At 55.4% G+C, this 27,957-nt stretch overlaps 2 protein-coding genes and 1 long non-coding RNA gene across 3 annotated transcripts; 2 read left to right on the forward strand and 1 right to left on the reverse strand.

Moving 5' to 3' along the window:
• Window positions 1-4,309: 4,309 nt before the first annotated feature.
• On the forward strand, window positions 4,310-13,221 carry GAL3ST4 (galactose-3-O-sulfotransferase 4). The gene is made up of 4 exons (XM_083580731.1): window positions 4,310-4,415; window positions 6,997-7,166; window positions 7,359-7,680; window positions 10,326-13,221. Exons 2-4 carry the CDS (start codon window positions 7,054-7,056, stop codon window positions 11,142-11,144), a joined length of 1,254 nt encoding a protein of 417 aa, XP_083436857.1. The 5' UTR covers window positions 4,310-4,415; window positions 6,997-7,053; the 3' UTR covers window positions 11,145-13,221.
• Window positions 13,222-14,672: 1,451 nt separating this feature from the next.
• LOC310748347 lies at window positions 14,673-15,920 on the reverse strand. Its single transcript, XR_014541302.1, has 2 exons — window positions 15,514-15,920; window positions 14,673-14,822 (listed from the first exon to the last, which is right to left on the reverse strand). It is a non-coding gene; the product is annotated as an uncharacterized lncRNA (long non-coding RNA).
• A 227-nt stretch (window positions 15,921-16,147) lies between these two features.
• On the forward strand, window positions 16,148-27,182 carry TRAPPC14 (trafficking protein particle complex subunit 14). Its single transcript, XM_083580732.1, has 11 exons — window positions 16,148-16,617; window positions 16,724-16,819; window positions 16,926-17,055; window positions 17,221-17,307; window positions 18,175-18,295; window positions 19,279-19,429; window positions 21,324-21,406; window positions 23,659-23,822; window positions 24,457-24,611; window positions 25,583-25,776; window positions 26,117-27,182. The coding sequence occupies exons 1-11, from the start codon at window positions 16,222-16,224 to the stop codon at window positions 26,268-26,270; spliced, it is 1,731 nt and encodes a 576-aa protein (XP_083436858.1). The 5' UTR covers window positions 16,148-16,221; the 3' UTR covers window positions 26,271-27,182.
• Window positions 27,183-27,957: the final 775 nt, after the last annotated feature.

Here is a 27,957-nt window from a genome sequence, read left to right on the forward strand (position 1 = left end):
AATTTTTTTTTGTTTTGACTATGGCAGACCAACACGGCTACCTATCTGTAACCAGTTAAAGCTAGTTTAATTACCGTAAGTCGGCCAAATGGGTGAACTTGGTTGAGGGATATCACCTTTGGCAAAGCCTGATGGTCCTATACACTCCCACCCCACTAGGGAATCCCCCAGGGGGCTCTGCCACCCACTTTGGGAACCGCTGCATTAAGGCATGGGGTGGGCAGGGCCAAACTGTCTGCACCCAGGAAAGACCATGAGTAGTGTGCCAGTCTCATACCTGGGCATCAGCACTCCACACCACCCAAGCCAAGCCAACCGTCTGTCATGGCCATCTGTCAGTTGAGATTTGGCATGGCAGGTGGTTGTGCAAATGACCCCTGGGGTCCCTTCCAAGGCTACAGTTCCATGAACCTCCAGCCACAAATTTCAATCAGGGACTCGTTCCTTTGCAGCAGCGGCACAGCCTCTCCCACCACAGGCCATCCCTTGGACACGAGAACCACCTCCTGGCTCCAGACTCCGTCTGCTGACTCCACTCCAGCCCATCACGGCCTCTGGGCATTGACTCAAGGCCTGCACAGCCTCCCCTGGTTCAGAGGGAGGAGCAGATACACACTGAGGACACCATGCCCCTCATCCCCACATGATGGAGCCCCCCAAGTTGGCAGCGGTCATGGCTGCATCGCACGGCAACAGACCACAGAGTTTTAGACGTACATACTCATTGGGCGAGCCCACTGTGATTAGGAGCAGGGGGAGAAAAATGTCTCCCCACCCACATTCCTCAAGCCATGCACAACTTCTTCTATTGTGTTGCTTCTTACCAGCCTTTTCGGGATTCCTGCATTACATTCTATGATTCTAACAGACCACCTTTCTTCATAGGGGAATTGCTCCACCCCCTGAGCCTTTTGGTTCAGCCTCCCCTGGTTCAGAGGGAGGAGCAGATACACACTGAGGACACCATGCCCCTCATCCCCACATGATGGAGCCCCCCAAGTTGGCAGCGGTCATGGCTGCATCGCACGGCAACAGACCACAGAGTTTTAGACGTACATACTCATTGGGCGAGCCCACTGTGATTAGGAGCAGGGGGAGAAAAATGTCTCCCCACCCACATTCCTCAAGCCATGCACAACTTCTTCTATTGTGTTGCTTCTTACCAGCCTTTTCGGGATTCCTGCATTACATTCTATGATTCTAACAGACCACCTTTCTTCATAGGGGAATTGCTCCACCCCCTGAGCCTTTTGGTTCAGCCTCCCCTGGTTCAGAGGGAGGAGCAGATACACACTGAGGACACCATGCCCCTCATCCCCACATGATGGAGCCCCCCAAGTTGGCAGCGGTCATGGCTGCATCGCACGGCAACAGACCACAGAGTTTTAGACGTACATACTCATTGGGCGAGCCCACTGTGATTAGGAGCAGGGGGAGAAAAATGTCTCCCCACCCACATTCCTCAAGCCATGCACAACTTCTTCTATTGTGTTGCTTCTTACCAGCCTTTTCGGGATTCCTGCATTACATTCTATGATTCTAACAGACCACCTTTCTTCATAGGGGAATTGCTCCACCCCCTGAGCCTTTTGGTTGCATCTTGGATAGCTCACTTGGTAGAGCAGGAGACTCTTAATTCCAAGGTCACAGGTTCAATCCCCAAGTCGGGCAAAAGATTCCTGCATTGCAGGGGGTTGGACTAGATGACCGCCATGGTTCCTTCCACTTCTACAATTCTATGATCCTCATGGACATTCAATGAACCTGAATTTTGGAAGATTCAGGACACCTAAAAGGAGATGCTTTTTCATGCAGCACATAAACTACGGCACTCCCTCCCACAGGAGGCAGCGATGGCCACCAACTTGGATGACTCTAAAAGATGATTCTACAAATTTATGGGGAGGAAATATGGCTCTGGCAATGCTTGGAGGCAGCCATCTTTCTGAACACCAGTTGCTGGACACCCCAGGAGGGGAGAGTTCTTCTTCTGCTCAGACTCTGCTTGCTGGTTTCCCACAGCAGGCAACTATTCAACCACTGTGAGGTCAGGATGCTGGGGGTCAGGGCGGGGGTCAGGAGCAGGTCAGCAATAACTCACAGTGTCAGCAAAGTTAACCCTTTTTATTCCAAGAGGAGGCCAGGCCTAGTGAGCACAGCAACTCTTCCCCCCAATGAGGTGGTCTCCTCCTCCCCGAGTCCTTCCCAAGCAATTGGAAACTTTTTCACCCTGTCTGTCTCTGCTCCACCCTCTTCATACCTCTTCTGGCTCTGGGAGACCAGCAGGGGAGGGGAGGTGGTTGCAGCAGGAGGAGGAGACACTCTGGCTTCTTCAGCAGCCTTCCTCTTCTCCAGCCTCTGCTTCAGCCTCAGAATCTGAGCTGCTCTCTGCTCCAGCCTCTTCCTGCTCGCTGAACCCTGTTGCCTCTCCAGCAGTTGACACCTCTTCCTCCCAGGCTGCCCCCTCTTCTCCCTCTGACCTCTCATCGTTGTCCCACCCCCAGTCCTCTAGTTCTGTGCTTTCTTCCCCTGGGGGCTTCCCAGCTGGTGCCTCCCACCACTCCTGGGCTCTGGCCAGATGACCCTGGGCTGATTCAGGAGGGCTCTTCTTACGTTTATCATTTCTGCGAAAGGGCTCTGGAGAGCAGCTGCCCCTCCCCACTGGCCACATCTGCTTTGCGCCATGAGAGACCATCCCCAGGGGTGGGAGTGGGGGGGCTGGCTCCCCTCCCCTCCCCTCCTTCCTAGGCCAAACTGTTGGGTGTGCCTGTGTGAGAGAGAGCGGGGATGGAGGCAGCCAGCTCCTATGAAGGAGCCAGAGAGGTTGCGAAAGAGCCTGCAAGGGCAGAGAGCCAGAGTCCCACCTCTGGAGGTGCTGGGGGGGGGGGAGATGAGCCCTGCACATTGGTGGGGGGGGGGTGAGTGAGTGGGGGGGTGTTGAGGCAAGCAGGCCATCTCCACAGCTGACAGCCAGCCTTTGCTTGCCAGGTATAATTTGCTGCCAAAGGTGGTTGTTTTGGGGGTGATGTTTGTTTGTGCAAGAGAGGGGGGAGTGGAGAGGGGGTGGGGGTAAAAGAGAGGCCTGGGGCAGGCAGTGGGTGGGGGTGGCCTTGCCTCTTGAGCTCAGGCCCAGCTGCCTGAGGGGGGAGGCCAAGAGGGTGCCCCCTCCAGACTGAGATGGAGTCAGACCCCTGGGGTCCATCCCACTTGCCCTGACTGGCAACAGCAGCTCCTCAGGGTTTATGAGGCCACGGGGAGGGTGCTGCTCTTGCACCCAGGTCCTGCATGTGGACCCCCCACTGAGGCACCTGGGTGGCAGCTGGACTCAAGGGGCCATGGCCATGATGCAGCTGCAGGCTCTTCTGACTTGCTGTGTTAACCCTGACATGAGATGCTGGGGAGGGGGGCGGTGGTGGACTTGAGGCCTCCTGTTGCAAGGCGGAAGCTCAGCCTCTTCCCTCGGTGTGGGTCTCCCTCTGTGTGTCCCTCCCCAGAGCAGGCCCTATAGAGGGGAAAGAAAGACAGTTGCAGGATCGTAGTGTTGGAAGGGGTACCCAAGGGTCCTCTAGTCTGACCCCTCCGCCATGCAGGAATCTTCTGCCTCTGGGGCGGGGACACTTTTGCCCCAGCAGGAACCCCTCATCTTGCAGGCCATGGAGCCTCCAAGCATTTAGGGCCCAAAGAGCAGCTGATAGAATCACAGAAGGGACCCCGAGGGTCACCTGCCCATTCCCCTGCAAGCCAGGAATCTTTTGGCCCCACGTGGGGCTGGAACCCATGACCATGAGATTAAAAATCCTAAAATATCCGGGGGGGTCAGGGAGGGGGCGTCTGGGTTGCTGAAGGTGGAGGAGGAGGCACTGAGCCGGGAAGAAAGCGAAGCCACGCACCGCAGCATTCAGCCCCGAAATCCAGCAAAAGAGAGAGAGACTCCAGAGCATGTGCAGAGTGCGCTTCCTGCCCCCTGAGGACCCGCAGGAGACTGGCTCTGGGAGCAGCGTGCCCAAGGAAGGGGACGCGGGACGAGCTTCTTGCAGGGCGCGGGACGGCGGCGGCGTTTCGCTGCTGTTTTCGAAGCGGCGGGGGAGAATCGTGCACAGCTCCGTCTCCCCCCGCCATTCGGCCGCCGGCGGGGAGAGGGGCCGGAGAGGGGCTGGGGCGGCGCAGACAAAAGACGGCCGGCGGGCGGCGGCGGGGGAGGGGAGAGAAAAGTTGGGAAGGCAGAAGGGGGCGGAGAGAAGGAGGGAAGGAAAAAGTTCGGGAGGAGAAAGAGGAGAAGGACAACGCAGGGAGGGAAGGAGAGAGGTGGCGGAGCTCTCTCTTCTCCCCAGCCCCCCAGGATGGAATTGAGGCGCCCGGGCAACCGCGGGGGGCGGCTCTGAGCGACACCCCCAAACACACACTGCCCTTCTCAGGTGAGGCGGGAGAAGCTGCGCTTCGGGAGGGGGTAGATGGGTCTGATTCTTTGCAGGGGAGGGCAAGGCGGAGGAAGGAGGGAGCCCCCCCCCGCATCTCCGGTGGTTAGAACTCCCCTCCCGGCTGGTTGCCCTCTCATGCATTTTCAGCTAGTCTGCATAGACAGATGATCCCCCCACCGGAAAAAAGTCCGGGGCAGCAGAAGCGAAGCCGGAGCTGCGGGGGGGCTGGGGGGCTGGTGAGCAGAGCCAACTTCCGCAGCTGGGTCCAGACCCAGGGGCGGGGGCAGTTTAAAGCGCAGAGAGGGAGAAGGCGCTCTGCACGTGCCCAGAAGCCGCTGTGTTTCGCCTTCTTCCGGAGGGTAGCCTCGGCTCGGAGTTACTGGTGGAAGCGGGAGGGCGGGGCGCCAGGCCCCCGGGCAGGGCGTGTGTCCCCGGGACAGCTGGCCGGCAGCTGCTCCGCTGCGGGTGCCAAGGGAGCCACGTGGGGAAAGCCGGCCCTCGCCCCCGGGGCGCTCCGAGAGGGGTTGCGGGGGGAGAGGGCGGGCGCACGGCGAGGAGGCGACAGCGCAGAGTCACACAACTGTGGCACTGGGCGGGACCCCCAGGGGTCTTCTAGCTTAACCTCCGGCAGCACAGGAGTCACCGCTAAGGCATCCCTGAACGCGGGCCAATCGACGTCTGCTCAAAAACCACCCGAGAAGGCGAGTCCGCAACCTCCCGAGGGATCTTACCGTCGGATGTTGAGTCGGAATCTCCTTTCTTGTCGTTTGAATCCGTTGGTTTGGGTCCTCTCCTCCGGAGCAGGAGAAAAACAAGCTTGCTGCCTCTTCCATGTGGCAGCCCTTGGGATATCTGAAGAGGGCTATCTCGTATCTCCTCTCAGTCTCCTCTTCTCCAGGCTAAACATCCCCAACTCCCTCAAGCCTTCCTCACTCTGCTTGGTTTCTAGATCTCCTGGACATTTTATCAGTCTCCCCACAAGCAGACCCTCCTTTACCCCACTGGAGACCGGGGCAGGGGGCAGACAATTGCTCCAGACAGGGCTGGTTTGGGGAACCCTGGAAGGACTGAAGACATTCAGAAGAACCTCAGAAGAGCCTTTCAGGAAACCTGCAAGCAGGATCTGGGCCAAACCATCCTGGCTACTAGCCCTCCATAGCCCTCTCTTGAAAAGCCAGGCAGGTCGTGGCTATTGTTTCCTCCTGCAGGAGGGAGTTCCCCAGTTTAACTAAGAAGGGTTTTCTCTTGTCTGCCCTGAATCTTCCCACACGGGGCTTCGCTGGCTGCCCACCAGGGAGGAAACTGCTTCTCTGCCCATTCTTTCCATGCCAGGGCCCTCAAAGACACTCCTGGAACTGGCTCTCTCGGGTGCCACAAGGACCAAGGAGCAGCCTTGGGAGGGGAGGCTTGAGGATGCGATCCCCTCCCACTTTCCTTGCAGCAGCAGGGCCCATTGGGCTGTCCCAGTCCCGACCCACAGAGGCCCCTTCCTCCCCTGGTGCCGCCTAAGCCTCCTCCGCAGGGCTGCTGCCATCTGCCAGGCTGCTCCAGGCCTTCTAATCCTCCTAGTCCTTAATGAGGAGTGGCAGGAGGAAGGCAAAGGGCAAGCGCCAAAGAGGAGGCAGCAGCAGTAATGGGGTGGCTGAGGGGCTGGGAGGCTCTCCCAGGCGTCCTTCCCCAGGGACATGGAGCCCCTGACCCAGTGGAGCCTCTCCTGCCCAGTGGAATGCCAGCCTGCCCATCTACCTGGTTTGTCTGGGGCTGGGATGTTTGTTCTTCCTTCCTGCCGCAAGCACAGCCTGGCTGCTTCCTCATCCTTCCAGACACCGCAGCAGCAGCAGCTGGGATGGGCTGAGATGTGTGCAGAGTGGGAGGGAAGGCCAGGTGTGGGGCGGGGAGGGCCAGGACCAGTGTTGGCATTGGCCAGGTGTTGCTCCTGCACACCCCAGAGATGGCTGCCTCTTCTGTGCTGGGCTCCAGGATGCAACTGTGGGGAGTGTGACACGGGTGTGGGGTGAGGAAGGCCAGAAGCAGCTCTGGGGAGGAGCCCCATGACCATCCTCTGACTGCCCCCCCCCCAGGCCAGGCACCTCCAGGAACTGAGCGCAGAATCTGCCTCTTGCTTCCCTCTGGAGTTTCAGCAGCCCTGGATGGTCCTCAGGCGAGCTCTCCCTGTGGGTGAGGCTGAGCAGAGGTTGTTGCCCATGCCTGGGAGGGATGGAGCAAGCTTCTTTTCCACTGCTCTGAACCAATGGATTTGTGGCATGATATAGTTGGAAGGGATCCTGAGGGTCATCTAGTCCAACCCTCTGCACTGCAGGATTCAGATGACAAGGAAGGAAGGGACAAATGGCAGAGGAACAAGCTCCCTCAGAAGGTGGTGGACTCTCCTTCCTTGGGTTTTTTTTTTAAAGCAGAGACCACCTGCTTGAGCTGAGATTCCTGCATTGCAGAGGGCTGGACTGGATGACCCCCAGGGGTCCCTTTCAGCTCTCCAGTTCCATGAACTTGAGACAAATGAGGGGCATGATTTGAGGGTCTGTTTTCTTCCATTTACAAACCTCCTCCTCCCCTCCAGGGTTGCGGCGTCCTGGCCTGCCCCTCTCTCGCCCTGCCCCCCAGAGGCCAGAGGACCATGAGGGTCCTCTATGGGCACTGCTGCCGCTTCCAGGTGCTGTGGGCCGCCCTGGCTGTCTCCATGACCATCGGCTTCACCATCCAGCTCTTCGGGGTCTCCTTTCAGAAGAGGTAACTGTTCCACCTTCCTTGCCTTCAGGACCACCCAATGCTCAGCAGTGCCCCCGGTGGCCACTCAAGGCAATGCCATAGAATCCTAGAATTGGAAAGTCAGACGAGAGACCCAGAGGTCATCCAGCCCAACCCCCTGTGACACTGAGGCTGGCCAGTGAGGGCTTCTCTGATCTCCTCTTCCTCCTCCAGGGCTTCCTTGTCCCAGCTGCCTCCGACCCCCTGGGCTCCCCCTCTGCCCAAAGCGGAACAGGAGGAGGCGGAGGGGCGGCCAGGACACCGCTGCCAGCCGAGACACCACCTGGTCTTCCTGAAGAGCCACAAGACGGGCAGCAGCACCATCATCAACCTCCTGCACCGCTTTGGGGACGCCCGGGGTCTGCGCTTTGCCCTCCCCGCCCGCTACCAGTTCAGCTACCCTAACCTCTTCCAGGCACGGCGGGTCAAAGGGTGGCATCCCGGAGGGCGCCCCTTCGACATCCTCTGCCACCACATGCGCTTCAACTTGCCAGAGGTGAGACTAGGTGGGGCTCAAAGAGTGGGGCTGGGGGGCATGTGGGGGCATGTGGAACACTCTGTCACAAGAGGCTAGGGCCCTGCTGGACTTGACATCTTTCCACAGGGCCTGCAAGATGGAGCTGTTCCGCCAGGCCTTTGGCCAAGGCACAGTCTGACCCCTTCTCTCCTTCTGTAATCCTCATAGAGCTCTAGCCCAATGGTTAACATTAATTTGATTCTGAATTGATTTTGGAATGTATTTTAATTAATTGACTGTGTGGCTTTATGTACACTGCTATTTTTACTTATTGTTAGCTGCTCTGAGCCCAGCTTTGGCCAGGGAGGGCGGGATACAAATAACATTTGATGATGATGATGATGATGATGATGATGTGGAGGCTGGTGTCTGAACCAGTGCCTCTGTAATGCACCCTCTCAAACTTGTGGGCATCTAAGGAGAGTGAATGTTGGGAGATTCGGGGCAGATGAAAGGCAAGTCCTTCTTTGTTAAATTGTGGAACTCCCTCCCACAGGAGGCAGCAGTGGCCACCAATTTGGGCAGCTTTAAAGGAGGATCAGACACACCCATTGGGGAGGAGAAGGGCTATTGATGACTACTAGTCAGTCGGAGTTGAGGCTCCAATACTTTGGCCACCTCATGAGAAGAGAAGACTCCGTGGAAAAGACCCTGATGTTAGGAAAGATGGAGGGCACAAGGAGAAGGGGACGACAGAGGACGAGATGGCTGGACAGTGTTCTCGAAGCTACAAACATGAGCCTGACCAAACTGCGGGAGGCAGTGGAAGACAGGAGTGCCTGGCATGCTCTGGTCCATGGGGTCACGAAGAGTCGGACACGACTAAACGACTAAACAACAACAACAACAACAGTCAGTCGGAGGCAGTCATGCTTCTGAATCCCACTCTTCTGCTCAGACCTGGCTTGCAGCTTTCCCATAATGGGCATCTGGTTGGCCACTGCGAGAAAAGGAGGCTGGACTAGATGGGCTTCCATTGTTCTGATCCAGCTGGATCCCCCAGGGCCAGATAGTCCAGCCCCTGCAAGGCAGGATTCCCCAGAAAACTGGTGGCTATCCATGAGTAGGTGCAGGCGAAGAGGGTTCCCAGCCTTAGCCCCGTGCAAGAGTGAAAACTTGGGTTTCAGATTTGGGGGACTGAATGAGGAATGGCTTGACATCCACCTGGAAGTGGGCTGTTCCAATGGCAGTTTTAAAAGTCTTTCAGATGCTCTGATGCAGCAGCAAAAGAAATAAAGGCGTTTCTAGGCTGCCTCACCAGAAATCGAGTGTCCAAGGGAGTCCATTGCACTGTTGAATGGCTCTTCCTGTTCAGCTCCCTCTACCATTCCTCACAGGGCTTGGTTCCCAGACTCTTCATCATCTTGGTCACCCTCCTCTGCACACCTTCCAGCTTGTCAACATCCTTCTTAAATTGCGGTGCCCAGAATTGGACACAGTATTCCAGGCATGGTCTCGCCAAGGCAGAATACAGGAGTACTATGACTTCCCTTGATCAGGACACTAGACTTCTGCTGGTACAGCATTGGTTTATTTCTTTTCTAGGTCCTTTTCACATACACAGTCATACCTCGGAAGTACGAACAGAATCCTTTCCAGAAGTATGTTCTACTTCCAAAACATTCAGAAACCAAGTGCAGCTTCTGATGGGCTGCAGGAAGCTCCCCCAACAGGCATTCAGGTTCCAAAGAATGTTTGCAAACCAGAACACTCACTTCCGGGTTTGCAGCATTCGTGAGCAAAAGCGTTCAACTTACAAGGCGTTCGGGATCCATGTGTTAGTTTCTGTTTGCCACTGAGCAGCTGCTTAGAGTCACAGGACTCTGTTTACATTCCAGAGACCTTCCAGACTGTTGGAAGTCTCACGGGAGACGGATGTGACATTACTGGTTTCCTGTTCCTTTGTTCCTTTGTTTCAGTTGCTCTCATAGAGAGAGAGTTGCTCTCATAGAGAGAGGATGTATATTTCTTTGCTGTCTGCGTAGTAAGAAATAAAGCATAACGATGTAGCCATAAATCTCATCACTTCCGCGTGCTGCTTTGATTCTCTGCTGAATCGGAATGTGCCTGGAAGCCTCATCAAAGGCTCAGGTCGTTAATTATTCGTCGGAGGGCGATTCCGAAGGACTCAGCCAGAAGATGAGCTTTATCAGCTCGGCCAAGTGGAGATTCCGACACCAAGGTACAACTGTAGTGGTACCTCAGTTTAAGAACAGTCCAGTTTAAGAATAATTTGGTTTACAAACTCTGCAAAACTGGAAATAGTGTATTGGTTTGAGAACTTTACCTCTGTCTAAGAATGGAATCTGGATGGTGGAAGGGTAGAGAAAGCACACCTCGGTTTAAGAATTGTTTTGGTTTAAGAATGGACTTCCGGAACGGATTAAGTTCGTAAACCGAGGTACCACTATATTGGCAAATGCAGCTTGGTTTTCTAGCCAAGTGCAATACTGGACATTTCAAAGACTCATAGAACTGCAGACATGTGTCTCTGAGCAAGTGCCGAGAGCCTGTCTGTTGCCAAAGGGCAAACTGGGCCTCAGACACACATGAGGCTGGGGGATATGGAGGACCAGACCCTGCCCCACATACTCCCTCCAACATGTCTCCTTCTCCTTCCTCAGGTCCAGAAAGTCATGCCCCCGGACAGCTTCTACTTCTCCATCGTGAGGCACCCCGTCTCCCTGGCTGAGTCGGCCTTCTCCTACTACCGGAGCGTTGTCCCTGCCTTCCGCCGCGCCGGCACCTTGCCCCACTTCCTGGCCTCGCCACAGCGCTTCTACCGCCCCAGCGAGAGGGGCAACCACTACGCCCGCAACCTGCTGTGGTTCGACTTTGGCCTGGACCCACCAGCAGCCCCGGGCCTGGCCGCAATCCAGGCTGCCCTGGCCACGCTGGAGCACACCTTCCACCTGGTCCTGCTGACGGAGCACATGGACGAGTCGCTGGTGCTCCTGCGCGATGCCCTCTGCTGGGGAGAGGAGGACATCCTGGCCTTCCGCCACAACTTCCGCAGCCCTGAGTCCATCCGCCCACTGGCGCCCGTGGAGGCTGCCCGACTCCAGGCCTGGAACAACCTGGACTGGCACCTCTACACTCACTTTAACCGCAGCTTCTGGGAGCGTGCAGAGCGCTTTGGCCGTGCACGCCTGGCCCGGGAGGTGGATGCCCTGCGGCAGCGGCGAGCAGAGCGGATGCAGCAGTGCCTGCGGGGAGGGGGCCCTCTGGAGGCGGGGCAGATTGTGGACGAGCGCATCCGTCCCTTCCAGTTTGGGCAGGCCCCCATCCTGGGCTATGTCCTGAGGCCCAGCCTGGACCCCGATTGGCAGGCGCTGTGCCAGCGCATGGTGACGCCCGAGCTCCAGTACAAGGACCTTCTGGATGCCAAACAGTTTCCTCCGCCCCCCCAGGGCAACGGCTCTCAAGCCGACGGGGTGAGGTAGCAGTGGCAAGCGGAAGGGGGTGCAAAAAGGCCAACTGGCCCCCAACAGGCTTGGCATGGGCTGGGTGCTGAAGGCACAGAGGACCTGAGCTACCACGAAAAATCTCATTCTGCCCACATTTCTGGGATTCCCAGAAGAAGCTCCCTCTGGATGTTGGGAGATTCAGGTGGAAGGAAGGGCTTCTTTGTAGAACTATAGTGTTGGAAGGGACCCTAAGGGTCATCCAGTCCAACCCTGGCAATGCAGGAATCACCACTAAAGCATCCGTGGCAGATGACCATCCGACCTCTACGCAGAAACCACCAAAGGAGAGGAGGGACTTTATGCAGCCCATCAATGGCAAAAAATAAAATAAATAAAATAAAATAATTCCTTCCAGTAGCACCTTAGAGACCAACTAAGTTAGTTATTGGTATGAGCTTTCGTGTGCATGCACACTTCTTCAGATACGAAAGCTCATACCAATAACTAACTTAGTTGGTCTCTAAGGTGCTACTGGAAGGAATTGTTTTATTATTTTATTTATTTTATTTTATTTATTTTGTTTTGTTTTGTTTTGTTTCGACTACGGCAGACCAACACATCTCCCTACCTGTAACTACATCAATGGCATAGCATGGGTTGCCAGCGCCCAGGGCAAGGCAAGTATTTTGCACCTGGGGCAGTTGCCCCAGTAGCACCTCCACATGCTATGCCACTAGAGCCCATAGTTAAATGTGGCCACTGCTGGGTCATCAGCTTCAAGAGGCCTTCCTGTCAGTGAGGACGGAATGAAAAGTGGACCCGACAATGTCTTTTCAGGCACAACTCAAGAGCAGCTGCTGGATCCTGCCGTGTGACTCAGCTCGGCATCCTCAGCCAGGCCTGACTTTGCACAAGGAAGTGGGGTCCTGCATCGGGGGGGACGGACCCCACACCTCTTGACCTGGGACTCAGCCACAGTGGGCCTGAGTGACTCTTTGCAGGGGCAGCCTGCTGACATGGGAGCCTCAAAGTCCCAGGTTCATTTTGTTGCTTTGGCCGCAGACTCATGATGGGGAAGGAGATGGGGTCTCTCTCTCCCCCCCTCCCCATCCACAATCTGCAATGGAAGACTAATGGTACTGCCCCATCCACCTTGTAGGGCTGTTGTGTGGAGCACTGAAGCAACTCACGTGAAGGGCTTTAAACACTTGTGGGGTGTGTGGAGGGAAGCAGCTTAAATTGATGCTGGTTAGAGGGCAGAGCCAGGCATGCTCTGGCCATGAGGGGGGGCTCTTTGGCTGGGGCTGAGGCTGGTCCTGCAGGTGGGGTGGGGGGAGGGCATGTGCTTCCTGGGAGCCAGAAGTGTTCATGGGCCCCAGCATGCCCCAAGGGGCTGGTGACAGATGCCCACCTGGTCCTATATGCCAAGGCAGGAGTGCCAACTTGGCCCTATGATCATGGGTTCCCAGGGCCATGGGTGCCATGCAGCATGCAGGGCCCTGGCACCAAAATTGGTGGGTGCCCAGCCCCTTTGTGGGGAATTTTGTGGGTGCTTGGGCACCCCGGCCTCAGGGAGTCCCAAGACATCCTTTGGAGGCGAGAGGCTGCACATCAGCAGGTATTCTTTTGGCCTTTTAGGCCCCAGCTGCCATCAGCCCCAGCCTTCATCCAGGCAGTGACCTCAAGACACGTTGGACTACAGCTCCCATGATGGGAGTTATAGTTCAAAATGTCTGGAAGGCACCAGACTGGCCAAGGCTGCTCCCTTCTCTCCATAGCCAAGGAGGCCACATACAAAGAGCTGCTAGCTGGGCTGGAGGGAGAGGGAGACCCCCAACCCAACCTCCCCTCCCCCACCCAAGCCACCATTGATCAGTTTCGATTGGGGACTGTGGAGCTTCTTCCCACCAGCAGTGGGCGCTGTTGGGCTCTTCCTCCCAGCACTTATGACACGGCTGGATCCACAGATCCCACCACAAGGCAGTTTAGGGCTTGGTGTTTGTTGTTTTCTTTTTCAAGGATGTTACTCTTAACCATTTTTTTTAAAGGGGGAAAATCCTTTTTTGTTTCTTTTTGGTCCTTTTTCAATAGATTGAAATGCTATTGGGCGCTTGGTGTGCTCCACGTTTCATCTTCTTTCCGTCCTTCCTGCCTGCATTTCTGGAGTTGCTCAGCAGTGACCTGGAGTTTGTTTGTTGATTATTACTTACTGCATCTGCATTCCTAGAATCAGAGTTGGGACCCCAAGGGTCATCTAGCCCCACCCTTTGCAATGCAGGAATCTCATCTCAGGCATCCCTGACAGGTGGCCACTGCAAGGAGCCCAAGGGGATGTACAACCCCCCTGTGAGGGAGGCTAGGCCGAAAGGCAAGGACACCCAGGGAGCATCATGGCTAGGCTTGCCCATTCCTGACAGGTCCTGGTTTCCGGGTGCAAAAATGGTGTCAGGGGGGAATTTTGCTGAATTGGCAAAATGTCAGGGCAAACACAGGTGTATGGCAACGTGATGGTAAAAGCAGCAGAAGCTCCAAAAGTTAAATCCAGACAAATGGGACTATGGGGTGTGGGGCTCTTCTCACTTCAGGCTGAGGGACGAGGCTGGCACTGGTCTAAACCACTGCGCCTCTTGGGCTTGCCAATCAGAAGGTCCAGAAAGTCTGCAGTTCGAATCCACATGACGGGGTGAGCTCCCGTTGCTTTGTCCCAGCAGCTCATGCACTGTATATATTGCATCAGGAGCGCACCTGCGCCGGGTCCTTGAGATGCCCGACTGGGCCACAGCTGCACTTGCCTTAGTTGCCTCAGACACGTCAGCCGGCCCAAGTTGCTGCAGCCAGACTGCTGACCAGGGCTGGTTACTGGGTTGCCACAGTCCCAATGGCCACCAGTCTACAGTTTTTCCAGGCACAAGTCAAAGTGCTGCTTTTGACCTAAATAGCCCTACACAGCTGAGGAGCAGGCTGTCTCAAAGACCCTATTCCCCATGGGAACCTGACCTGGTTTTGAGATCTTCCAGGAAGACCCTTTTCCTGCTCCTGCCACCCCCAAGGCACCCTTGGTGGGGACTTGGCAGGTGGCTTTGTCATGGTGGCTGCTGCCAGACAACTTTGGAACTCCCTCCCTAGAGAAGCCAGACTGGCTCCCTCCTTGTCTTCCTGCTGGCAGGTGAAGACCTTGTTCCAACAGGCTTTGGATAAATGGCTGCTTTTAATGAAACAGCTGGTGCTATGCAGCTCTCATTGAGATTGTATGTTGTTAATAAACGTGTGTGTGGTACAGACACGCACATAAAAAGGTGGGGCATAAATATTTTATCCTTTAGCTTTATTTTATCCTCATCATAAGGGATAAGTTTATTCTGATTTTAGAACAAAACAAAACAAAAAATTTTCTTTCCAGTAGCACCTTAAAGACCAACTAAGTTAGTTCTTGGTATGAGCTTTCGTGTGCATGCACACTTCTCATACCAAGAACTAACCTAGTTGGTCTTTAAGGTGCTACTGGAAAGAAAAAAATTTTTTTTGTTTTGACTATGGCAGACCAACACGGCTACCTATCTGTAACTGATTTTAGAAGACATCCACAGAAGCCCTTTGACCTCTAATTGAGGGTGACAAAGTGTCCATTCCTTGGACTTTTTGTGGCTGCTCCGCACACTCATATATTTTCGTTCCCTCACAAGTGAATGTGCATCTATGAATCTGTAAGCAACCCTAGAAAGATGCAGGGCGTTAAGATGCAGAACAGCTCAGGTCATGAGAGCAGCAGCGCTTGAATGTAGGAGAGATGCAGTTTCCCTGCAAAGGCCTGGGACTATCCAAAAGGTCTTTGGTGGATCCTGGAAAGGTGCCCGGTGGAGCACCCTGGGAAGAGCATCCCACAATTTGGGTGGGGGTCACCCCCAGAACCCCACATGAGTGAGGGCTGGATAAGGGAACCTGAGGAAGCCCCATTGGACTAGGGCAATAGGAGAAGAGCCCTACGACACCTGGATGCGACCACCAGGATGCTTTGAGTCAGGCATCCTGTGACCAGGCAGAGGGAAGCCCACCAGCAGGCCATGAGTGCGAAAGCTGCTCCAGGCAGGTGTCTTGCCAGCTCAAGTCAGGAAGAGCCTCTAGGCTCACTATTGCACCCCCAGGATCTCTGCCTCTGAAAGTTGCCCCTCTGGGACCCCCTGCAACTCCCCGATCAAATCCTGGAGTTTTTATGCGGCAAATATTCTGGCATTCTGCCCCATCCCCCACCCCGCAGATGACCCTCCAGGGGGCAGAAGGGGTCCAGGAGCCTGTAGGAAGCGGAAGGAGGCATGGACCGCCGGCCAGGAATCCATCGCGAATGCGAGATCCCCTTTCTTGCCGCTGTTTTGACCTTGACGATCTTATCACCCGCAAATATTAATACCTGCGTGGATGCAACGATGAGGCCAAATGCGTCTCTCCATTAAAATGCACCAGAAGAATACAGGAATGAGCTACGGTCGCAAAAAAGGGGATGTTGCAGAGACACCCGGGAAACCAGTCCCACCCGGGGCCGCGCTCGCCTGCCCGCCTCCGGGGAGTCCCTGGCACCTGCTCAGAGACTCCAGCCCGGAGGCCGAGGGTCCCCGGAGGGAGCAGCATTGCCGTGGGGGAGGGGCCGACAGAGCCAACGAGGAGGAGGAGGGGAGCGCATCCCCTCTCCCCCCTCCCTCCTCCTCCTCCTCCTTCCTCTTTCTTTCATTCTCTCCCTTCCTCCTTCCTTCTTTCCTGGCTCGCTCCGCCCCGCCGCGCCGCACAGCCCGGCCTGGCCCGGCCTCCCCCCGCCCCCCCACGCCGCACCGGCGCCTCCCTCCCTCCCTCTCTCGCTCTTCCTTCTTGATCTTTGCCCCCCCCCCGCGCCGCCGATAATCTGCCCCCCCCTTTCCCCATCTCTGCTCCGCATCTCTTCCACCTCCCTCGGAGGCGGATCCCCCTGCCCCTCCGAGCGTAACCCCCCTCCCTTCCTTCTCTCCCTCCCTCTTCCTTGCTGATCTCTCCCCCCCCCCGCCGCCGGGAATCCGCCCTCCCTCCCCGCATCTGTGGGGCTCCCTCTCCTCCGCCCCCCTCGGATGTGGACCCCCCCGCACCTGCTATGGAGTCCCAGTGCGACTACTTCATGTATTTCCCGGCCGTGCCCTTCCCGGCGCGGGAGGTGCTGCTGGGCGAGCCCGGGCGCTACCGGGCGCTGCCGCGGCGCAACCACCTTTACCTGGGCGAGACGGTCCGCTTCCTGCTGGTGCTTCGCTGCCGGCCGGGGGGCGCCGGTGGGGAGGGTGGCGGGAGGGCGCCCTGGGGGGAGCTGGCCGGGTCCCTCTCCGCCCTGGCCAGCGTTAGCCCCGGGGCCAGCCTGGGCGGCGAGGCGACGCTGGGCGGAGAGCCCGAGCCCACCCGCGAAGAGGACGAGGACACGGCCCCCGGGAGCCTCTTCCGCGACTGCCGGGCGCTGCTGACCCACGGCCAGGGGACCCCCGGGAGACCCGCCGCAGGAGTAAGGCCCGGAGCGGACGCGGGTGGCGGGGCGGTGAGGCGGAGTGCCTTGCGGGAGGGAGGAATCTGGATCCGGCCCGCTGACGCTTCCCTCCCGGCCCGCGCAGGTGCCCATGGAAGAGCCCATCGTGTCCACGGACGAGGTCATCTTCCCCCTGACCATCTGCCTGGACAAGCTGCCCCCCACCACCGTCAAGGCCAAGGTGAGACCCGGGCGGGTACGGTGGGGCGGGGAAAGGAGAGGAGGAGGCGCACCTGGGTGGACACCCCACCCCACTAAACACCCACGGATCGTTTTTGCGCCCCCAGATCGTGGTGACGGTTTGGAAGCGGGACCAGGAGAAGGCGGAGGTGCGGGAGCGCGGCTACCTCAGCATCCTGCAGGATCGGGCCCCCTCGCAGACATTCCGGGAAGAGCAGGGGGCTTTCAAGGCGCAAGGTGAGCGCTCAAGGCCCAGAACCCACTCCCCCCAGCACCTCTGAATTGAGAGAAGCGTGGGGGTCTCCTCCAAACACCCCCTCTCTCCACCTGCCTTCCAAAAAATTCCTCTTAGGTGCATGGGGCGGGTATCGCCCTCTGACCTTTGACCCCCCCCCCCCGCAGTGAGCACCATGCTGACCGTCCTGCCCCCTCCGGAGCTCAAGTGCCAACCCCTGAATGTGTCGGGGAAACACCTGACGGTACTAAAAGGTGCGTGGATGGAGGGAGCAGGGGGGCATTTGGGGGAAATGTGGGGAGCAGCTGGGGCAGGGGCATGATGGGGGCAGGGGGCCTCTCCATCTTCCAGAGACCTGCCAATGGCCAGGCTCTGCCCTTTCCTGTGGATGGTGCCCCCCCATATGTGTAAGCAGGGCTGGAGCACCGACATCCTCTCCCCCACCAGCTGGAGGGTCTCTAAGTGAAGGCTGGGTGCAGAGAACCTCTGGAGAGCTGAGCACCTGCAGGCTCAGGCCCAAGGCTCAGGCCCCACCTGGAGTCCAGCCTTCTCTTCTCACACTGGACCAGCCCAGCGTCTAATATGGGAAAGAGTGAAAGGAGGGCCCCATTCTAGGTTCCTCCTCACAAGATCATAGAGACCCATGCTGAATCAGGTCCAGGGGGGCTCACCTAGGCCAACACCCTGTCCTCACAGTGGCCCAATGCCCCTTGGAGCCAGGAAATCCAGATAGACTGTCTCTGGACCTGGAGGTTCCATTGGATCATCAGAAGAAGCTGCTTGATCAAGCACACAGGTGTCCTGGAAAGTCCAGCTGATCACGGTCTCTCTCTCTCTCTCCACCCCCAACATTCCTGCTGTGACGATGGGGGCCGCCAGGCTGATGATCCAGGGACTCCCTTGGAGGAGTTGAACTCCTGACTAGAAGCCACCTCCTCCTCCATGAATGTGTCCAGTCCTTGCCATCCAGGTGGGCAGCCATTGCTGCCTCCTGTGGGAGGGAGTTCCATAGATTAATGATGCACGCCATCCTTTGCAACAGCACCTGTCTCTTTGGATCCCAGGACCTTTCCCTTGCCTTTAATCTTTTGCACACCCACCCTCTTTTCCCCCACCTCCAGTTTTGAACGCAGCCTCGCAGGAGGAGCTCTCTGTGTGGGATGTGCGGATCCTGCCCAATTTCAACACCAGTTACCTTCCTATGATGCCAGATGGGTCCGTCTTGCTGGTTGATGATGTCTGGTAAGGGAACAGTTCGTGGGAGGGCAGTCAGCTGGAGCTGGTGACCCCCAATCTGCCATTGTGGCCTGGAAAGGCCTCCATTCAGGGGCTTTTGACCTTTGGTCCCCACCCTGCACTCAGGTCTCACCTGTGGCTCCTAGAAGCTGTCAGTAGGTGACAGCAGCCACACTCTGGGAGTGTCTTCGACTGGCCAGCTCAGACAGGTGAGGTTGGCTAATGGGTCTCAAACCCCCAGAGAGTTAGGGGCTTCCCCTGTGTGCGGTCAGGCTCTGGTGGATTGAGCAGATGGGATCAAGAAGGGGTTCAACGGTCAAGAAGGCAGTTTCTGCTCCTGCTGTGGATGAAGAAGGTGAGGGGCAGGTGGGGCTCATCCGTCTGGGAAGGGAGCCCCTCTAAGGGAAGGAAAACTCTGATCCTAAACCTCTGCTGCCTTGCAGGATATTTGAGGGGGAAGAAATGGCTAAGGAGTTAACCCTATGCAAATCCAGAGTAGAGTCCCTAAGATGCTTGGATGGCGCCTTGCACTGGCGGAGGGAAAGGGGTGCTGGCGCCACGCCCCCGCAGGCAGCACACCACGTTCCTGGGCGCGCACGCCATGCCCCTGCGGGCAGCGTTCCACACCCCCAGGACCACTGGTGCTTTGTATGCCTCCTTCTGGCAACTCCTGCAGCCCAGCTGGTGGCAAACATCTTGCTCTGCTTTCCTTTGGAGCCCATCAGCCAAGCCAAGAAAGGGGGTGTTGTCGTCTGGGAAGCCCAGGACCTCCAGACACACAGCCTTGGGGAGGGCACTTCAGTGCTGCTGATGCAGCTTACTCAGGATTGCAGGGGGTTGGGCTGGATGACCCTTGGGGACCCCTCCAAATTCTTCAGTCCTACAATTCTACAGGGACGGGGCAGTTGGAGGGATGGAGGCAGGAGTCTTGGAAGGTGGGGGCCTCTTTCCTCCCCTGTTTACCCCTCTTTCTCCCCCTTTCTCTCCAGCCACCAGTCGGGTGAGGTGTCCATGGCCTCCTTCTCCCGGGTGCCCTCGACCACAGCCTCCTGCCCCTGCTCCCTGCGGGCCCTGGAGGAGCAGAACTTCCTCTTCCAGCTGCAGGCCCCTGAGCAGCCCCCGCCAGACTGCGCCAAGGAGGTGAGGGTCTGCCCACGCGGCTGGGACCCACCCCACTGGCACCCGGTGGAGGGGGGATCAGGGGGGTCTGCCTTGCTGCCACCTCCTCAAGGCAGACACTGGGGTGGGGCTAGAGCAGGGCTTCTCCAAGAAACATCTCACATTTCAGGGCAGAATAGGATAGTCTTGTATGAAGAAAATAAGGGGTTCTTTGGTCCAGTGGTCCATTCTTATTAAGTTTCGAATGCATTACAAAAGCAATATGTTTACTGATGCCTTATCTATTCAGCAATCCTCTCCACAAGTTCTGGTGTTGGGGGTGGAATAGAAGTATCTTCTGTCTCATTTATAAAGGAAAAGAAAGGAAGCAAAGTTCACCGAAAGCAGGTCTCCCTGCAGCGCGTTTAGTTCCCCTTCTGGGATGAGTGAGGCATTCTGATACAGCCCCATTCCAAATATTATTTAGCCAGACTTCAAGGGGGAATTCCATGAATTGTTGCCAGTTTCAGGCTAGTGTTAATTGCACTGCTGATTTAAAAAAAAATCAATTTCTGCATTGACAGTTATTGTTTAAATTTGAGCCTAATGATAACAAGGCAAGAGCTGAATTGGAAAACATTTATTTATTTATTTGCAGAATATAGATAGGTATATTTTCAAAACAAGAGCAAGAGTAAGGCTTTTGTGTTGACGAGATGAAAGTTTGTCCACCTTAAATTAGACCTCATATAAATGAGAAACATGGACAGCTTCTCTGTTGCCAAAACATGAGAAATGCAACACGGGAGCATGCCTCTGGGCTCTTGTGGGATATACGACCAGAAACAGTATCCCAGCCTCTCTTCGAGAGCACTGGCTGTTCTTCAACTCTGACAAATATGAAAGATCAGAGAAGAGAAAGGCTTCTTTGTGTCAAGGAGGAGAGGAGGGCTTCTTTGTCTCAAATTAGGCCTAATATAAATGAGATTGCCCAGCAAAGGTGGGCTCACGCCTCTCACTGACTTTGTATACCTCCTGAAGGTACAGATGGAATAGACTCATTTATAAATATATTTTGGGAAGGATGCATGTATTTTCTCTAGCTCCACTGCTTTATGCTTTCTAGGTGTCCCGTGATCACACTACAAAGTAGTTGCCTGGAGCTGCTTCTTTTTGTATTTCTTATCCATAAAAAATTCAGTGCAGTGCAAGAACATTTTTGTTCTGAACATCTGACCCAGAGAAAGAAGTCTGAGAGCCATTGGACTAGATGTCCCTTGGGAATCCCTTCCTTCTGGGATTCTATGAGGGAGGGGCCATGGGGGGAGAGGCGGGATGTGCTGCATGGGGTGGGTGGGACCAGCATGTCTGCCAATCATTTCCTGCCTGCCAATAATTTTAAGGGGTGAAACTTAATTTTTGCAGCAAGGGGTCTTAAAAATATATTTGGGTGCGAGGAATCCATATCTGCTATTATTTTAGGGAGATTGGACGACAGTTAGCTTGGTAAGTCTATATTTGATTAAGAAGCACATAAACTGTTCTCAGAAAACCAAATAATTTTAATTTTGCCTTCTGAAAGATAGGCAACAGGTAATATAAAATATGCAATGCATACTATATAAATAAAAGTAATAATTTTAGTATATAATATAACTGTAAGTACTTGACACTCGTTTTTAATTATCTCTAGGGCATTTTACATGTTTTACTAACCAAGCAGAACTAAACTGCTTTAATTTAACCAAAATATCTCTTGAATTCCTAAGTCCTGTCACAACTTTTTAGCGCCCCTCATTTTTGGAAGTTGCAAGTTGAAAAATGCAGCATGCCCTCCTGATTTGGTTGAGATTCCTGTCTTGCAGAGGGTTGGACTGGATGACCCTTGGGGTCCCTTCCAACTTGACCATCCTATGGCTCTCTGGTTTAATCGCAGGGCCTGGAAGTCCCTCTCATCGCTGTGGTCCAGTGGTCAACCCCAAAGCTGCCTTTCACCGCCAGCATCTACACCCACTACAGGTAAGGGACCTTGAAAAGATCAGACATGATATCAAAGCAGAAAAGAAAGTCAAATATTTGGGAGTGTGGTTCGACCCAGAAACTTGAACCTATTTCAAGTTAAGTATGTAGAGACTTGGGTTGAAATTTTAAAAAGACCTTGAAAAGTTTTCCTCACCCCTCCCTGATTTATTAAATAATAATAAATAAATAAAAAGACCTTGAGAAATGGAACCGAATGAAGCTTTCGTTTCTAGGGAGAATATCTGCGATCAAAATGAACTTTCTCTCCAAAATGCTTTTTCTGTTTCAGGCCTTACAGTATTTAGTGGCACTCACTGCTTAAAGCAATGGGAAAAGGACGTAGCTAATTTAATCTGGCAGGGGGGAAAGCCCTGGACTAAATATGAAATTTTAATTGACATAAAGAATAGGGGGTGTGGATTTGGGCTCCCAGACTTGAAAATGTATTATGAAGAGGCTTGTTTATGTTGGATGAAAGAGTGGGTAGAGTTGAAAAACACAAATGTTCTGGACCTGGAAGGATTCGACCTGATGTATGGATGGCACACTTGCCTGTGCTATGACAAAGCCAAAGTTCACAAGAGAGTTCATAATCACGTGATAAAGAATAATCTATATAAAGTGTGGGTGAGATATAAAGAGCTCCTAGAAAGGAAGACCCCCTGGTGGATCTCCCCTATGGAGACAGTTGCAGTTAAAAAACTAAAGCTGAGTAAGATTTGGAGTACATAAAGGGACCTCCTTGAAATCAAAGAGGACTCTATAGGACTTTAAAAAACAAAAGAGGAGCAAAGCTGGATTCCAGACTGGTTCCAGTACTTTCAAATGCACTAGGACTTTAGGAAAGATAAAGACAAAGGTTTTTTTGGAAGGGAAAGAATTCAGGAAAGCAGTATTGGGAAATAATAAAAAACTAATATCTAGACTTTATCAAATTTTACTGGAATGGGAGATCAAAGACGAGATGGTCAAGGAAGTAATGATACACTGGGCTATTGATACTGGACACAACACTGAAACATTGAAATTTCAGCCTGGGAGAAACTATGGAACAAAACTATTAATATTTCGGCTTGCTACCTGATAAAAGAAAATATGCTGTACAGGTGGTACCTGACCCCCAATAATCTTGCTAGTTTTACGGATGAGTGTCTAACCTCTGCTGGAGATACTCAGAGGTCGAAGAATCCTCTACCCATATGTGAGGGCAGTGTAAACTTGCCCCAAAGGTCTGGGGGATAGTCTATGACCAGCTTATAAAAATTCTCCAGATCACGTTTCCAAAAAACCCAGAAGCTTTTCTACTAGCGATGATTGGAGATGAGATCCCTACAAAGGTTCGTAACCTATTCCTCTATGTGACGGCTGCAGCCAGACTAGAATATGCCAGAAGTTGGAAAGGAAAAGAAATTCCAGCTAAAGAACAATGGCTGCAGAAACTAATAGAATTTGCGGAACTCGCAAATCTCACAGCCAAAATAAAAAACCAAGATGGGGGGAAACAAAGGGATGGGAGAGCTTTGGGAAATATTTTAAAAAATATGATGCTAAAATCAATCTACAAGTAGGGGGTGTATAAACAACAAATATAACGAAGGACTACAAGGAGAAAACTAGGGTGGAGTTACAAATCAATATGCAGCCAAAACTAGGTTTATTAAGAATGCCATGGAAGGGAAGGTTGGGAAGTCTGTACAAAACCTCCATATGATGGTTAAAAAAAGAGGATCAGGCATAGTCCTGCAAGAAGAGAGGGAAATACAGGGCTACTGGACTTGGTCACGTCACAGAGTGACAGCAGCAAAGGGGGGCCAGGCCCACCCACAATTGGCTGGACCTCCACCCACTTCGTCCACAAGGTGTTTCTCTCAGTCATGCAGAAATCTTGAGCTGCGATTCCTGCCCTGCCAGGGGTGGGTGGGCTAGATGGCCCTTGGGGTTCCTCTCAACTCCATGAGGACGATGGACGCTGCCTCCCCGCTGCTGGCTGCCCATCTTGCTGCCACATCTTGACTTCCGCGCTCACGTTCCCAGGGACGATGGGGATCTGGCCCCCCCAGGTGGGGTGGGGTGGGGTGGGGCAGGACCCTGCCCCTCCCTGCCCCTCCCTGCCCTGACACTCAGCACAGCTTCCCTTCCTCCCTTAAGCTGCTAAATGCTTTGAATGTTTGATTCTTTCTTATGTTTTTATATGTTCTGGAAGCCCAGCCAGATGGGTGCCGTATTCTTCTTCTTCTTCTTCTTCTTAGGCTCCCCAGCATCCGCCTGGCCCGCCCCCGATTTGTCATGACAGCCGAGTGCGAGTCTCCGGTCGCCCTTCACCGCCGCTTCACCGTCACCTACACCCTCATCAACAACCTGCAGGACTTCCTGGCTGTGCGTCTGGTGTGGACTCCAGAGAGTGCGGCTGCTGGTGAGAGCATGGTGGGCTGGGCTGGATGACCTTTGGTGGCCCCCACCCAGCCCAACCATTCCATAATTCTATGGCGGTCTCTCCTTCCTTGGAGGATCGCCATCTGTCAGGCATTCTTTTGTGACCCTTGGGGTCTATGATTCCATGATTCCTCCCTCCTGTTTTGGGGAGCAGGGAAGGAGGGCAGTGGAGGAGGCTGGCTGACGTGGCGGGTGAGAGAGGCAGGGCTTCTCTGCGATCCCTAGATGACCCTGAGTTTCCATGATTCTATGAGTCCTGCCTGGAAATACTTTCTTGGAAGGTCTTTAGGGAGATGCTGGGGAGCCATTTCTCAGGGATTCTTTAGCATTGGACTAGATGCCTAGATTGGGGATCCCTTCCAACTCTATGATTCTCCGGCCAGGAAGGGTTGTGGGGGGAGCCTTGCCGCTCTTGGTCCTGGGGGGAGGGGGGCTGGAGCATGAGGAAGTGGATGACAAAGAGCTCCTGGGCCATGCTCACAGGGACAGAGCCTCCAAGCTCGGGGACAGTCTCCCCGCAAAAGCGGGAGCTGGTGGTTCTCGCTTGTGGGCTTCTCTGGGGCACCTCAGGTGGGACAAGGCTGCTGCCCTTTCCTTTTCCTGACACCCCCCAGGCAAGAAGCTGTCCCGCGAGGAACGGCGCGCCATCCAGGACGCCCAGGATGCCATCGTCTGCCACACACCGCTCAACAACTTGGGGTTCTCCCGGAAGGGCAGCGCCCGGACTTTCTGCGTCACCTTCCAGGCGCTGCGTGCCGGGTTGTACGAGGTAAGAAGCCCCTGTGCGCCAGCACATGCTTCCATTCGGGCTCTGGGGCTCCTTTCTGCAGGGGGGGGGCTGGGCTGCATGGCCCTTGGGGGATTCTTGACAATGCTGTGGTTGAATGCGGGCAGATTTGGGAAAGGTAAAAGAAAGACCTTCTCTGCACAGCACAGTTAACCTGTGGAACTCCCTCCCACAAGAGGGATGGCATTAAGAGAGGATAGGACCCTGCAGGAAGATGGACTTTCCTTCATCTGTCCCAAATCTTCCCAGGGGCTGGTAGCTGTCACAGCCCCCTCCATGAATCTGCCCAACCCTCTTTTAAAGCCATCCAAGTGGATGGCCAGTGCTGCTTCCCGTGGCAGTGAGTTCCAGAGTTCTACTCTTGCAAGGTGGCCCCAGTTGCTGGAAACCACAGGCAGGGAGAGAGTGGTTATTGCGCTTGGATTTTGCTTGCGGGAATCTCACAATGGGCATCAGGTTGGCCACTGAGAGAAGACGCTGCCTGGTCATCTCTCATGGCTGCTTGAGCTGAGATTCCTGCATTGCAGGGGATGGACTAGAGGACCCTCGGGGTCCCTTTCAGCCCTAGAACACTATGGTTCTAAGGGTCTGTGACTGGATGGGCCCCTTTGGCCCAGCAGGCCCTTCTGATGTCCTTCTGGCAGAGTGGAGATGGGATTGTGGGGCTCTGAAGAGGACCTTGCTGGTGTCTGTGCTCAGGGTGGACTGATGGGCAGCCAAGCCTTCCTTCTGGACCTGCTGAGTTGCAGGGAGATGGACTGGATGACCCTCAGAGCTCCCTCCCAACTCTACAGTCCACTGCTATTGGGAAGCAGCAGCAGCAGCTGCTGCCCTCCTGGGCTCCCGCTCTGTTTGACACTGCCCAGCTGCAGAAGGAATGGACCTCTTTCTCTTTCTCTTTCTCTTTCTCTTTCTCTTTCTCTTTCTTTTTCTCATTCTTTGCTCCCCGGAAGCTCTCCCAGCACATGAAGCTGAAGCTGCAGTTCACCGCCAGCGTCTCAAACCCACCTCCTGAGGCCCGGCCTGTCTCCCGCAAGAGCAGCCCAGGCAGCCCGGCTGTCCGGGAGCTGGTGGAGCGTCACCAGGCCAGCCTGGGCCGCTCGCAGAGCTTCTCCCACCAGCAGCCAGCCAGGGGCCACCTCATGAGGTGGGTGCAGGGGGTTCGGCTAGATGGCCCTGTGGGGTCCCTTCCAATTCTACAATCCATGATTCTCACTCTTTCAGGGAACAGGAAGGGAGGGTAATGAAGGAGGCTGACTGAAGGGGCAGGGCTCCAGGGGTTGGGCTAGATGACCACTGGGCTAGATGACCACTGGGAGCAACACTCCAGTTCTGTGTCCTCCTCTTTGGGGACCCGGGAGGAAGGGTAATGGAGGAGGGCTGAAGGGGGCAGACAAGAGAGGCAGGGCTCCTGGGTTCTCCTGGGGGTTGGCCAAGGCCCCCCCTGCCCCCCCACTGAGGTCTCTCTTTCTCTCCCCCCCCCACAGGTCAGGCAGTGTCATGGAGCGCAGAGCAATCACTCCCCCCGTGGGCTCCCCTGTGGGGCGCCCCCTCTACCTGCCCCCTGACAAGGCTGCCCTTTCCCTGGACAAGATTGCCAAGCGGGAGTGCAAGGTGCTGGTGGTGGCCCCCGTCACGTGAGGTGGGGGGCAGAGACCCCACCCCCTTTCCCTGCTCTCCTCCGAAAGGGAGACGCTGCCTCCTGCCTTGCAAGAGAACAAACCTCCTGCCTCCCCGCCCCCAAACCTGCAAACGCCCCAGTGCTGCCCCCCATGGAATAAAAGCCGCGCATGTGACCCCCCCAGGAAAAATCTCAGCACACCCAATAAATGTGGGGGGACCTTCCACTTCTCTCCGCTGTTCCCTTTCCCTTGCGGGGGCTCAGAGCTGCAGCCCCCCCCAATGAGACAACCCCCTCACTGTGCCATCTCCCACTCTCCTTTTGGGGTTTTTGGCTGCTCCCCCTCCCCACATTTGCTCCTTCAAAATGGGGGACACATACCCCCAACCTCATTGACTTCGTCCTCCACGGTGTGTGCAAATGAGGCCAAGCATCTGGGGGGGCAGCTCCCCCAATTGCCCCATGCTGAGGATCAGGAATCAGCTGCTGCTGCTAAACCTTGGAGCTTGACGGTACACCCACTGGACAGCTGCATTGCAGAGGGTTGGACTAGATGACCCTCGGGGTTCCTCCCAACGCTACAGGTCTATGGTTATGGGACGAATCTGTGCTGCCCCCTGCTGGTGGAGGGGTACCTTTGCTGCTGCGGATCTTCTGGATCACACTGGATTGGGCCACTTCTGAGGACTGGGAAGGGGGCCGATTTCTCTTGCACCCCACCCCATTTCACACTGGCAGCTGCTACATCCACGGGAGAGGGGTGGGCAGGCCTCCACCCCAGCCCCTCCTGCCATCTCAGGCCAAAGGGCCCCATTCCATTGCACTTTATTTAATTTTTATGTTATTTATATATTTTTATTATTATTTGCCTCCAAAGCATCTCCGACTCCACGTTGTGTGTTTTGCAAATAAACTGCGCTGGCTGGGGGAAAGCGTTGGTGTGTTTTTGGGGGCGTTGCAGGAGTGGGGAGAGACATTCCTCCAAGGAAGGACGTCTAGCGGACCCCAATGAAGCTGGACGCCGGATGATTCAGGACAGATTAGAAAAAGCCCTTCTTCACACCGTAGAGTTAAACTGCGGAACTCCCTCCTGCAGGAGGCCATGATGACCTCCAACTTGGATAGCTTGAAAAGAGGAGGAAGCAAATTTGGGCAGGAGGAGAGAGCTAGCGGGGGCTCCTGGCCAGGAGGTTCTGCCTCCACAGTTGGAGAGAAGGCGGCTTCTGAAGGGCAGTTGCTGGAGACCAGGGGACGGGAGAGGCCTCTTGGGCGCCCAGCTGGAAGCTGCCAGCTCCGCCCACTGAGCCGCGCTGCCCTTCCCCTCGGAGCGAGCGAGAAAGCGGGCACCTCGAGGGGGCCCCTGGAAGGACCTCCTGCCCCCTCGGGAGGGCGAGGGGGCTCCGGGGGGGGTTGGGGCGAGCTCCCCCTCCCCTCCCAAGCCCGAGAGAGGGAGGGAGCCTCCCCCCGGGCGGCCGCTTCCTCCAGCAAAGCCTCTTCCGCCCAAACGCATCGCCGAGACGCTACTTCCGACGGAAGCGACCTGCCGTCGTTCTCGGTCCCCCTTGCGGACTAGAGGGGAAGTGCCACTCTAGGCCTCCGAAGCGTCTCTATGGCGAAGGCTGGCGGGAGGCGCTCGGGCGACGCGGGGCCGGCCCGGGGGCGGGGCTTGCCGGCCTCTCGCCTTTTCCCCTGAGTGGGCGGGGCGCC

The sequence above is a fragment of the Podarcis filfolensis genome (assembly GCF_964270895.1).
Source record: "Podarcis filfolensis genome assembly, chromosome: 13".
Taxonomy (NCBI): domain Eukaryota; kingdom Metazoa; phylum Chordata; class Lepidosauria; order Squamata; family Lacertidae; genus Podarcis; species Podarcis filfolensis.

Excerpts from the sequence above, each read along its gene's own strand:
- GAL3ST4 (XM_083580731.1), top strand. The coding sequence starts at position 7,054 with ATGAGGGTCCTCTATGGGCACTGCTGCCGCTTCCAGGTGCTGTGGGCC. Across the intron at positions 7,167-7,358 it reads GGGGTCTCCTTTCAGAAGAG|GGCTTCCTTGTCCCAGCTGC; the intron begins GTAACTGTTCCA and ends TTCCTCCTCCAG. Across the intron at positions 7,681-10,325 it reads TGCGCTTCAACTTGCCAGAG|GTCCAGAAAGTCATGCCCCC; the intron begins GTGAGACTAGGT and ends CTCCTTCCTCAG.
- TRAPPC14 (XM_083580732.1), top strand. The coding sequence starts at position 16,222 with ATGGAGTCCCAGTGCGACTACTTCATGTATTTCCCGGCCGTGCCCTTC. Across the intron at positions 18,296-19,278 it reads TTGCTGGTTGATGATGTCTG|CCACCAGTCGGGTGAGGTGT; the intron begins GTAAGGGAACAG and ends CTTTCTCTCCAG. Across the intron at positions 23,823-24,456 it reads TCCAGAGAGTGCGGCTGCTG|GCAAGAAGCTGTCCCGCGAG; the intron begins GTGAGAGCATGG and ends GACACCCCCCAG.